Source organism: Aythya ferina, assembly GCF_964211825.1.
Source record: "Aythya ferina genome assembly, chromosome: 3".
NCBI lineage: Eukaryota > Metazoa > Chordata > Aves > Anseriformes > Anatidae > Aythya > Aythya ferina.
The window spans coordinates 40363624-40377119 of record NC_140298.1 but is presented as its reverse complement, the minus strand read 5'-3'; the positions used below and the strand labels follow the sequence as shown (position 1 = coordinate 40377119).

Here is a 13496-nt window from a genome sequence, read left to right as displayed (position 1 = left end):
CCTATGAAGACCGGCTGAGAGAGCTGGGGATATTCAGCCTGGAGAAGAGAAGGCTCCAGGGAGACCTCATTGGGGCCTTTCAGTACTTAAAGGGGCTTATAAAATAGATGGAGAGTAACTTTTTACTCAGACAGGTAGTGATAGGACAAAGGGGAATGGCTTCTAACAGGGGAGGCTTAGATTAAACTTTAGGAGGAAATTCTTCACTTAGAGGGTGATGAGGCACTGGCATAGGCTTCCCAGAGAAGCTGTGGATGCCTTATCCCTGGAGGTGTTCAAGGCCAGGTTGGAATGGGCTTTGGGCAACCTGATTTAGTGGGTGGTGTCCTTGCCTGTGGCAGGGGACTTGGAACTAGGTCATCTTTAATGTCCCTTCTGACCTTTGTTATTGTGTGATTCTGTCTGATACCTTGGTACCAAGTGATCCTCATGTTTGTGCTGCTCTGAAAGAATGATTATGTTGAGAAGAGCGTACTCTCTTACCTATGTGGTATTGTTGTAGATGGCCTTCATATTTTTCGAGCCAGATGCTATTTTTTTTTTTTTCTTGGGCAGTATCAGGTTGCTTGTGTTCACTCTTGCTCTCTTGTGTGGTTTGCCAGCCTGGATTTGAAGGTAGAACTAAAACTTTTAACATGCCTTCCTGTTGCAGCCCTAAATATGTTTGTACTTTGGAAAAATAACTAGTTGGCCTCTTGTTCAATTGATGAGCATGATCCAGTAATTGTACATTGAAAATGATAATCATGATGCAAATAGCTTTGTCCATGGCACAATTTTGAGTATGCTGTTTGCTGCCTGTACCAAGGAACTGTGTAAAAGAGCACTGCAGAGGACTGTTGCTCTGCACATGCCGCAACAGGTTGCTTCAGTTTATAAAGATGTTCACATGATGAAATGCAACAGGTTCACATGATGAAATGCAAAATAACCTGTAACACGATATTTTCCCTTTTGAAGGAGTTTCCATTTGAATAGGTGAGACGGAAACCGGGTTAAGGGAGGGAGGAGAGAGAAGGGAAACTGAAAAATCTGCTTCTAGGTTTATGATATGAGATTGCCAGCTGTTTCATCATTGCTTGCACGTCACTGTTTTCACACTTCTATGAGACCCTTCTGTTTTGCAGTGTTGTCATAAGCTAGTTTGCAGCAGTGGATAATACTGTGAAACTATAATGTGCTTACATCTGCATTTAGTTGTGTAGCATTTAATTTACTATGATATATTTGTTAATGTAGCACACTACGATTTGTACTGCTTATGAAGGTAGTCCTTCCTTGCCTCTTACCCACAAGCTCCTTGTTCTCAAAAATCTTTAAAACCAGTTATCCAAAAAATCTGTCCATCAGGTGTTGGAATGGGGCATTTTCTGATGTGATAGCTTTCAATAAATATTTTTGCTACAAGCCTGTGTCAAACACGAAATAGTTACTAAGTTATATATGGCTGTCATTCCGTGAATTACTATGCTATAACATGGCCCTTAGAAGTACTCAAAAAAAACCTATGTAATGTTAGAAATATTTTTTATTGATGGAGAGTAGGTGTGGCATCTTAATTACACTCCACAACCATTAAGAATTATTTCTTTGTTTTGTGACCTCCTTTAGAAAAATTATGGTGATGTAGTGTGAAAGGATTGCTTGGATAATTGTGCAAGAAAATGGAAAACCCCTTAGAGGAAATAGGTGTATCTGTGCTAACCAGGAGGAATTAAAAGCACACCTGTTCCCTGTAAGCATAACCAACCAATCTTTTTTCTACCTGCTAAATTGTTCAGGTTCACATAGTAGGTAGCTAAATGACTCAGAATCCATACAAACCCATACTTCAGGTTTCTGATCCTACCTGACAGTAACAGCAGATATCAGGCGGATGTCACGTATTCTGCCAGCCATCTGATATTCTACTAACAGACACGGTGTAAGTAGAGCTAATTAATTCAGCTTTAGTAAACACTTTCTCAGTCAAACTGACAGTATAACTATGTGTAGTCTAGCTCACAAAGTTGATTAAACTGCTTTACTGTAGCACTGGGGGGTTAAATATCACAGTGAAGTTGGTACAACACCACATGTGGCAAGAAACTTCATGCAGACTGAACAAATTGGCCAACTGCTCGGTTAAGAGAGTTCTTCGTTCACAGTCTGAATAGAGTTGTTCGTATAGTCAGACTTAATGTTTATCTTTTGTACTCATTTTGGCAGCAAATAGATTTGCTCCCTATCCCCCCAAAAATCTATATTTGTAATTCTTTCTGCTGTAGTGTCTAACTGCCAAATGTGCGCTTGATGTGTTTGCTGCAGCCAGCTAAGCTTACAAGATTTACACACCGCCGTCTTTCCTCTGATGTGCGTGGTAAACTGGCTGCTGTTCAGCATTCGCGGCCTTTTATCTGTAGGTTTTGAAATACGTTGGAGATACCCATCGTTTATATAGTTTTGGGGCTGAGTCTGTACTCAAAGGTGTACAGGAAAGGAAAAAAGTTTAGAGGTTGTTCTTAAAGTTGGGCTTAGTGGTGTTCTTTGAACTGAAATTTATGCTGATCAAATAGGATTTTAAAGGTATTTTAAAAACCACTATCACAATTTGTGGAGTTAAAGCAGGTTTGGTAAGTTTGTTAAATTTCTCAAATCTTGCATGAACTGGGTATAGCTAAGCTGAGATACGGTTTCACAACTGGAAGCAATTAAGTTTAGAGGTAGGAAGTTAATGCATTGTGGTTACACTGCTGGTTTAATGCAGCATCAGCCTGTGCTGCTGTTGAAACAAGTGGTCTTGTAAGGGGGGAAAAAATGAAAACATCTTCCTAGTTGCAGCCCTTATTCCTGCTTTTTCCTTTTATGCCAGCAGCAGCATTTTGAATGGGCACGCTAGGTCACAAGCTTGGAATTAATCTGGATTGGAGTGCAGTGAGGTGAACAAAAAGCTAACTGCATGGTCTGAGCCAGAGGGTAGCAGTTTAGGGTTCGTATACTGGGACCTGCCCTTATCAGTGACCTGGGGCCCAGGCTGACACTGCCTGGGGGAAGCCAGGTGCTGCCCTGGAGGGGAGGGCTGACACAGACCTAGTAAGCAGGAGGAACAGGACACGGGGAACCTGGAGACAGCTCAGCAGGAACAAAATGCCATGTCCTGTTTGAGGGAAGGAAGAGCCCCTGGCAGGGATGCAGGCTGGGGGGAAGCAGCTCTGTGGGAAAGGCCCTGGGGCGCTGGCAGAGGGCAGGGCCCTGGTGACAGAGGAGGCAAAACAGCAGCACCCAGGGCTGTATCACCAGGTGCCTAGCCAGTTGGTTCGAGGAAGGTGGCTGTCCCCTCCAGCAACTTGGTGCTATGTGTATGGCATCCAGTTTTAGGCCCCCGATACAGGGAAGTTATGGATGCACTGGAGGAGTTTCAGCAGAGGTCTCCATGAGGGGAAGAGAGGCTGAGGGAATCAAGCTGCTTCTGCCTGGAGAATTAGACTGCTAATTGGGGAGATTTTATCTCTATGGGGAGATTTTAGGGGTGATGGAGTTGAGCTCTTTGCCGTGACTGAATTCAAACAGGAGCGATTCAGGTTAGGTACAAGGAACAGCTTTTTTTTGCCATGAGCTGGCTGCCAGAGAGGCTTTTTGGTCTCTGTCCTTGGAGGTTTTCAAGGCCCAGCTGAATAAAACATAGAGTAATCTGGGCTGACTTCACAGTGGAGCCTGCTTGGAGGAGGACTTTGCGCTGGAGACCTCCTGTGTCCCTTTACAGTCTGAATTATTTTGTGTAGCTGTGGTTCTGTGATCCAGCCAACCTCTAGCTGAAACTAACACAGTCAGCAATTCGTTGGCGGCAACAGAGGGAGGACTTCTTCCTTTTAAAACTCAATATATACTCCTTCAGCGCTGGCGACAGCCTTCAGTGTTTAATCCAGTCTCTTTTACTTTCTGTTGCAGTAGATAAGGAAATTGTATGGTGGGTTATTTTGACTTAGATAAGGAAAAGTAATAGGTTAGAGGAAAGCAACATTTGCTAGCTGCTGTTTAACCACGGAGTGGTTTGAGTCACATTTAAAGTTTTTTAGGTGTCTTTCATGATTTTTTTTTAAAGTCACTTTCTTAAACCATTTTATATTAAATGGGTGTGTCATATTTCTAGAGGTCCGTCCTCAGCTTATTTTGATTTTAGATATAAAAATAAGCATTTCTTCCTGGTGGCAAGCTTAAGTCACCACATTACTTAACTATAAAAAAAAAAAAAAGACATCTACAAAGTTTATGGCATGGACAACTCTCTCTTCTTCTTAAGTTCAGTAAGAACACTTTTCTAAACAGTGAATCCCACAGACTAAATAGAAAACAAGTGTTCTTTATTTTTTTTTTTTTTAAATGGTAGTGCACATGTAAAATGAGTGAGGATTACAGCTTTTTCCTAGTATCTATTGCTTATTTGAGTCAATTAGGCCTTAGTTACAAGGGAAAAGGGAAAGGCCAAGGCTGTACCACTGCCAGCGAAAGAATCACTGGACCACTCTGGTTCTCAGGATCAAAGCAAATATTTGCAATTGCTGATTAGAAAACCCATGTATAATAGATAGACCTAAAGCTTTAAAAGCTCACCAAAGATCCCTGCTTTTGCTCTTCAGGATTTTTCTTTTAAATGAAATATTTCTTGTAGACCAGGAAAAGTACTACAAAACATAATCTTCATCTTTGGCCAGGGCCTAGAGGGGATTGTGTCATTTAGAAAATCTGATTGTGTTCATCTTTGTCGTCATACCTCAGACTTTCAAGATATTTTTAAGCTGAACAACTGTAGATAGAAAACAAAATTCAATTTGTTCTGGGAATGATGATGCTGTGTATGTCATTACCATATTTCTCCATTAAAATATTTGTTCACTTTGAGCCATGGCTTTACTTCTCTTCCTGAGCACTGAAAATGTGCTCAACTTGGTGCCACTTTATGATAATTTCCTGTAGGTACCTTCCATTTCACTCTTCTTGACGGGAATAACCTCTTCCTGGATGGTAAATTAAATTGCATATGCACTGCAAATACAAGCCACAGGGGTGAAGAGAGCTCTAGAAGGACTGAAAGTTCTTCACCCCTTTTCTTCACATAGGCATTAAGGCCTGATCTATGCAAAAATCTTGTTTGAAAGCAGGTGTCTGAAGGTTTGGTCAGATGCAGAATTTGTTGCATTGCTATCGAGCAAATTAGTTTAAGTATTTAATTTTCTCACTTTATCCAGTGTGTACTTTCTAGATGCAGCTTGTTATTGCTGGGACAATCTATTACATGTTTTGCTAAATTCATTACTATTTGCATTTTTTATTATGAAGAAGAGTTGTAAAATTAATCTGGTGATAAGTTATATGCATCAATAGTGGAACTGTGCAGTGTCTGGCCATGATTAGTCCTGCTTTCTGGTTTGTCAGATCTTTGTGAGTAAAACATGTGCTTTATTTCTGAAAAATTTAGTAAATTATATTTTTTTTCATGTTTGGGCTTGTTATCTTTGAAGTGATGCATGTAAGAGAGGATTTCAGCTTCAGGCTCTTGAATCGATACTTTCTTGTCTTATGGAAGATTAGTGCAATAAATATACAATTATTTTTTCTAATTTCTCGCTCTAAGGGAGCTGTTATGATACTTGAACGTAGGCATCTAAAGTCATTTTAAACTCTCTGCAATATAATTCCTGGCTCCCTGCTGCCACTTCAAAATGGTACACATTCTTCTGTGTTTTCTGCCATAGTGGTAGTCAGGTGCTTTCTACAGGTCTGTCTAATGTGGCCCTGGACACCTGTGTTTGGATGCCTAAATTGCTTTCTAATGGTCTGTTTCTTGTCAGCTGTCTTCAGATGGTTGTAACAAAAGATAAGCTTGTACTTTTGATATCATTCAGGAAGGAGAGGAAATAAATAGACAAATGAGAACTTTGGACCTGTAGAATGCTACAAGCAGTATGTATACTAAAACAAAGAAACAAAAAAACAACTGCTGACACATCTGGATATGTTAATAAATATTAAGGCTTTAGCAAATGTAGCTAGTAAGTCATTTATGGTAATAAATGGTCATAGCTAATATTTGTTTGAAACTTAAACATTTTAATGCTCATTCCTTTTTTCTTTATTAGTTTAATTTAAAAATGCTTCGTCTTTGCACAGGATTTTTTTTTTTTTTTTTTACACTTTATTTATTGTTAGCATTATAGGTGTCAGAATAATTCCAAACTCAGTTGTGATCTGACTTGAACCTCTGTGTGTGTCAGCTGAGACTGTGGGGCTTTGTTTTTGTTAATCTACATCCCCACAATACATTACAAAACAGGGATGGTGACTGTGTGTAGAGCCAAGTAGGCTTACGGTGGCCGATGGAACTGGCTTTGAGGAGTTGGTTATGTGAGATGACCGTGTTTTATCACTTCTATAGAAAGAAGTGGAATAAGCTACAGGCAGGCATGATTAAAAAATAATAATAATGAAGTTGCATTTGGAGAGAATTGTGGTTGCCATGAAGACACAGGCAGGCTTCATTTTGAGAAGTCTGTAGGTTGTTTGTAAAAAGTGTTACTTTGCAAGAGCAGATGAGGTGATTTGTTCTAAGGTAGCTACATGAAATACTAGTTAATGCTGTGGTTTCGTTGTTTAATTTTAATTTTAATTCCTAAGGCATATTTTGTAAAGTATATTTGGTTTTGTAGCTTGTAGATAATAGAGCAGGTAGAAAATTGCCAAATCTTAGAAAGCTTAAAGTGCCTGTTTTTTGCATATAACGTTCACTGGGACTTTGTCCTTTCTGGGAAGTTAGGGAGTGTAGACTGGAGGTCTGCATGTCCCAGGAATCTACTACAAAGGCAGATCTCAACCATGAAGATCCCATGATAACTATTTTGGACAGTGTGTTTGTCCGTATGATAAGCTAACAACCACTGTGAACGTTGCTTTTAAAATCTATAAGGGATACTTTTTAGTATCTGTTTTTATTTTTTCCTCAATGTTCCCAGTTTACAGATGGTTTAAGTCTTTAGAAGGAATCTTTTTCTTTGGTTATATCATGTTCAAGGTAGTACTAGACAATTTTAGATTAGACTGACTATAAAAGAGTTTTCAACTGCGAACATACTTTAAAATAGAGTTTAATACTTGCTGTTTTAGTTGCTGTTATCTTATGATAATATCTAATAATAACATCCTATTATAGTGCTGTATTGCTTAAAATAGAAATAATTTTGAATATTGCTGTCAGATTCTATTAGGTTAACATCTTGGAAGGCAGTGAGGTTGTTCAATTTTCTCAGTGTGTGATTTGGCAATACAGTGAATTCAGTAACTTTCAGTTTCATAGAAAGTGCTTTTCACCAGGATGCTTGTAAAACTTCTAGCAATGCTGATATCAGCAACAGAATACGTAAAATGGAACTGGTCAGCAAAGAAGTGGCAAACCCAGAGAAAAAAAGTGAAAAGAGATGAAAAAAGAGTGAGTAATTTTGTCAGGATTGTTCTTGCAGCTGTGTGAAAGACTTAAGTGCATAATACAGTAGGAGAGCAGCATAATTTTTAAAGGCTTAAAGTAGAAGGTATCAAATTCAAAATGCTTAATATTCTGTCAAGTTACATAAACTAGACCTGTTAATCTCATCTTTTCTTTGCAATACTAAGGGAGGTTGCTAAGGGGTGGGGGGAATGTCAAGTGAAATGGCTGCAAGGGTGTTATGTAACAGAGTTAATTTCGACCTACGCTCTGCTTCTCTGCAGAAGAAGTTGAAGAAGAGTCTGAAACTACAATTGAGGTTGACTTGACGGATAAACAGAAACATCAGTTGAAGCACAGAGAGCTCTTTCTTTCTCGCCAGTATGAGTCTCTTCCTGCAACTCACATCAGGTAAGAAAAAGTAAATACTGTTTATCTGTGTAGTCTGTTGTGGATTGCCTGCCAGTAGCCCAACTGTTTGAACACTTCAGCCTTTATCTCGCAAAAGGGCGTGATTGTTCACAGATGAGCTGTGCCAGGTAGTCCCATGAATTGTTTTGGAGCCGCCTTTGGTATTGCCTTCTGTTACTTCATGTCTGAGCATTGGAAGGGACAATAGTCTCAGACAGAGCTTTGGGTTGCCATTAGAGGATCAGTTGATAATGTGGTATGAAGTCAGGCTGTGCCTACTTTGGAAGAGTTGTTTTGTTAATTCTTCTTCTGCTGGCCAGAGGAAGTGTGACCACTTTGTATGCCCAGGGAGACCACAGATTGATTTGGAAAGGAAACAGTGACACAGTGGTCAGATCTCTAATGTAGGGCTGCGCACGTTTAAAAACAAAATTACTCCAACTTTAGTAAATGTGAAGTAATGACTGAGTTTGGCTAAACATTTCAAAAGCGTTTCAAATACTGTTTTAGATTGCCCTAATGGTAATGTAAGAAGAGGCTTGCTAAAGCTCTTTTTTTTTTTTTTTTTTTTATTTCTTTCTGTAAATGAAGTAGATGCTTAAGTCATCTTCTATGTAGAGGTCGAACAATTTGTTCATTTGGGGGGGATACACCTGGAAATGGAAGAGGATGATCAGAAAGAGCAGTGGCAGAAGGGGAGTGTATTAAGTATAAAACAAAGGCTCTTAACAGATTTGCTTTCTGAAGAAATTTTAGTTTTCTTAGTACATCCATCTCTCCTCAGCTATTTCAGACCATAAATTACTAAAAGCTACAAAAAATGTATATGTTCCAGTAGATAAAAACTTTGTATGTGCATACATGTTTTTCTTTGTCAAATGTGGCTTATCGTTCTTATTACCAAAACAGAAACTGGAAATTGGGAATTTTTATTAATTTCCTGTACTTGATTCAGCCACTTCTCCGACTTTGAGAAGGTCATTTACATATCAAATCTCTGCTTCCCCAACTATAGCATAGAGATAATAATCCTGAACAGTTTCTTTTACTTACTTTGACATTTAGATATTGAACTAAGGTATTCTGTACCTAGCTTCTCTCACAGCTTGGAGAGGAAATACAGTAGAGTATCTATCTCCAGGGCTACACAAAGAATCCAGAAAAACACGTGAATTCATGGTACATGTAGCACTGCGCAGCAGGCAAATGCAAAGTGATGACTTGCGTTTACTTTTCAGAACATATAAAATGTTTAACTGCAATATGGTTATGAATTGCTAAGACCTTTTCCAGATGCATTCTGGAACAAGTTTAGTGTAGAAGTGTAGACTATTCTGACTTGGAAGGGACCCACAAGGATCACAGAGACCAACTGCTGGCTCCACACAGGACCAGTTACATGTAGTAACACTGCCTGGTAGACACAGTGCTGCAGTGGGACATATTCAAGAAGGTGTAATTGCATAGCTCACTGCAACAGAAACCTGGAGTGCTGGTATGCAGCGCAGGGCAGCGTCAAGATGATATACTCATTTGGGTCTCAAGGACAGAGCTTGTTCCCTTACTGCCATGGTCAAGTTACAAGTGAAACCTCCCTCCTGAAACGTATAAGGTTAATAGCACTCCTCCAGTGAATTGCCTCCTTTCTTCCTGATCCCTGTATATTACAAATTCAGTTTTGCCAGACACTGTAATTCCCAGTTCTTACAACAGTTTTTTGCTGCCGTGGACTCGCTGAGCCCTCATCTTCATTCAGTAGATTTAAACATCACCCAGTGAATGCATGCAGCATTCATGATACAGATAGTTCCCAAAGCATTGCCAATCCCAGCAAGGGACTGAATTGAGTTGAATTGCTGCGTGCTTTAACTTGGATTTTCAGAGACTTGAGCGTTACCAAATACAGCATTTTGGAAAAATGGTAAGGCACAGGGAAAAAAAAAAAAAAAAAAAAGGTTAAAAGTTGCCATCATGGTGAAATTGTTTGATGTTGTAAAAATTCACCATGCAACTCAGCAAAAAATGTATATGTTCCAGTAGAGCGTATTGTTGTTGTAAAAGACTGTTAATTTCTAAGATCGTTCATACTTGCTTTTCAATTTAACACTTTGTATGAAATAGAGAAATAGTTTTTTCCCAATGTGCAATTCCTTAATTTAGAACACACCAAATGGTCTAAAGCTCAGGACAGGATAGGACAGCTCATTTTGTTGTTTAAGTATTGTAACTTTTTAAGGCATGGCACCCTAGGAATTGGTGATACTACATCAGGATTTCTAGTCTTGGCATTCTCAGCAAACAAGCTGTTTTCAGCATACAGGGTGTGTGTGCGTTATGTATTCATGTACCTCACGTGTGTATATATAAGCTATAAAATTTTATCTAATTCTTAAAAGCTGATTTTGAGCCTTAGAAGCCTGGTTTATTTTCTGGTGTAAATCAGACTGCTGCATAAGATAAGGAGTGAATCTGCTTTGAATAGGCGTGTGGTTATCTGTTGATTTGGATTGTTAAGAATTGATTTATTTCTTTCTGGATTGAGGTTATTTAGAGTATTGGGGCCTTTGAAGCTTGCCTATGGTTTCTTTTTTTTTCTTTTATTTATCTCGCCAGGGGAGTTTTAGGTTAGATGTTAGGAAGAACTTCTTTACCGAAAGGGTTGTTAGACATTGGAACAGGCTGCCCAGGGAAGCGGTGGAGTCACCATCCCTGGAAGTCTTTAAAAGACGTTTAGACTGTTAGTGTTAGGTCAGAGGTTGGACTCGATGATCTTGAGGTCTCTTCCAACCTAGAAATTCTGTGATTCTGTGATTTTTTCTTTGCTGGTAGAACTTGGATAATATTTACACTAGTTAGATTCTGGCTTAGATTTTCATCTTGTTCTAAGTTGTGGTCAATAGCCAGTACAAGTAACAGAGTAAAAGAAAAAAACCTGTATTTATCAGTGGACGTTTCAGTTAAATACCTGAAATTCTTACGTATGTCCCCATAGTGGCGTAATTGCAAAGTAGGCGTGTTTCACATGGTGCAAGACTTTAAGATCAGTTGCATGGAGTGGTGTGCATTGCTTCTGGTCTAAGTGACCCTGTAATGTTATGCTGAAAAATCATTCCTAACCAGCCTCCTGTGGCTTTCTTAGATATATTTGTATTGCTGCTTCTCTGCTAAAAGTGGTTTTTTTGTTTTGTTTTGTGTGTGTGTGTTGGAAAAAGGGGGGGGCGGATAGCAATGACTTGAGTTTCCTACAATAGTTTATAGAATGTGTATATATTGTTATACTCACTGAGGTAAGAAAACATCGTTTTGCTGTGCCTAGGAGAGGAAAATATTTTACCTCTTGTGATCTGAATCCTTCTCTTCTTGGCATTGTTCTTTCTACTCCATGTGTTCTCTTCTTGAAAACCTTCTCAGCAACAGAACACAAGATGCAATCTAAGTGATAATTTGCTAAAGCTCGTTTCAAAACATCTATACATTTGTAGATCCATGTTTTTCTCTCAACATCTTCTATGACTATGAAAGTAAGACTTTTATGAGTTGCTGAATGCTTTGGCTCTTCTGCTAACTACATAGTAATTTGTGTGTATAAGCTGCATAAATTGTTGCTGACTGAAAACTCCTAATTTTTATCTCTTAAAAAATAAGATGTTTCAAGTTGGAAATGCTTTTTCCTCTGATTAGATCGTGACTAGGTAACAGTGTGAACTATATAAAACTTGGAATTTAAGAATATGAAAAAATGATTTGAACACTGTCTAAAATTAATTTAAAATTGGTGTCAATTGTGCATGATTATTCGAAGAAAGACTTAGCCTTTAAATGGTATAAATTTGGAGTGTTCAAAATGAGGACTTCAGTTCCAATCAAGATTAAAATGGTGAGAATTTTCAGACTGATGGTCACATGCAGCATAAAAGCTCCGAGTCATCCATATCTATGCATATGTTGAGATGCCAGCTGTTCTCTAGTTCATTTAGATAGACATGTCAGTTTGCTGTGCATTCTGTTTTGAGTCCCATGTTTAGTATGCTAAACAGGTAATATCCAAGTTATTGATCTACATTTTGGCCACAGGTGTACATTGCATACACAGTCTTATACTTTTCGGGAGATTTGTGTCATTTTTTTTGAGACATGGGTCCTAGTAATACTCATTTATCAAGTGAGATAGGTGTTGGTTTCCTGTAACTGGGGAATCAATTTTTTAAAAGTAGCAGAAGCTCTTAAGACTCCACAGTTCCTAGTCTGTGGTTTGGTGATCATTGTAAACTGCTCGTAAGGGATCAAAACTTGGCTCAAAGTAGTTGTGTGATTGGAAATCTTCAAAACAGTTCTCCATTTCAGTCAGTTCAGGAAAAACATTTTTTTTTATTTAAGGTACCTTTCTTATTCACTGCTCTATCTGCACTTTTTTTTCTCCTTCTTACTCTTTATGATGCACATGAGAAAGGCTGCTATTGTGTTCCACTCAAAAATTCACTGCTTTTCTTCATTTTTTTCACCTTGTTTTCAGTTTAATCTCAAACTGTCATTGAAGCAACAGCATATGCTAAAATGAAATAATTTTTTTGTTCTCATAAACTTAACATTTCCTAATATTCTCTCCTGTTGTTTTGTTCTTGTTTAGATAGTGACTCACGTCTGTGTTTCAAATTTCTGAGACCAACATTTTTCATGAAGTTGAGCGAGAGACAATTGGTTTGTCTGCATGGAATTACTCAATGTCATTGTCATATTCAGAATGATGATGAGTATTTATTAATAGCAGAATTTCCAAGTCTGTCCTCCCTGCATGTATTTTTTTTTCTTCAAGTTGTATTTTAATGACCAATGCACAGCAAGTTCCATTGACTTGGTGGGAACTGACAGCAATATGTTCTGAAAGTTCTAACTCTTCACTAATCATATTGTAGTGCAACTACATTACAATAGGAAATGTATATGGCATGTTACTGTAGCCATCAGGTTGCCTTTTCCACTTCTGTGGTTTGTCCTGGTTATCAGGCACTAATTTCTTCGTTTCTTTTGTAATTTCTTTCTGTAATTCTTGTTGTTGTACCTCCTGTCCCAAGTGTTCTTTATTAAAAAGAGATTTGTATCTCAGGCCGTCATACTCATCTGGTGAAAACATAAAGAAATAGCAGGCAAAAATAAGAGAACAAGAACCATAGGGGTTTCCACTGGTTTAAAAATAGGGGTTGTGCCAAAACAAGGCCTATATAAAAAAATAAAGGCCTACAGATAAAAATAGTTGCTGTTGATTTTGATTCATTTGGTAGTTTTAAGTATCAGTGTTTTCATCAGGTTTTTGAAATTTGTTAAAGATTTGACTAAAACATAACTAAATTACAGATTACTTTAAGAAGAGGTCTTAAAACATGATTACCTAGACAGTGCAAACAAGATGTCTAATTTTTTTTCCCCATATGTGTATGTAAAATGTATATGTTGAATAATCTGGCATTTTCATCTAGGTTCTGTAATCAGGCAATATCTAAATCTTCTAATAACATCTGACATTAAAGCTTTGGTGTGACATGTTTCAAACAACTTTAATTGTTGAAGTGGTTATCATCATCTTGTGGCTTTATAAGGGAACTTCTCTGTTCCAAATGCTGATTGTTATCATGAT

The 13496-nt window shown here is 38.2% G+C and overlaps 1 protein-coding gene across 8 annotated transcripts in view; it reads left to right on the top strand.

The window, feature by feature from the left end:
• The window catches only part of MTA3 (metastasis associated 1 family member 3), a 175679-nt gene that overhangs the window by 15463 nt on the left and 146720 nt on the right, over window positions 1–13496 (top strand). For all 8 annotated transcript variants that reach the window (XM_084512660.1, XM_084512654.1, XM_084512659.1 and 5 more), the window contains exon 4: window positions 7738–7864. In XM_084512660.1, coding sequence (XP_084368786.1) covers window positions 7738–7864 — 127 coding nt within the window. The remainder of the gene's footprint in view (window positions 1–7737; window positions 7865–13496) is intronic.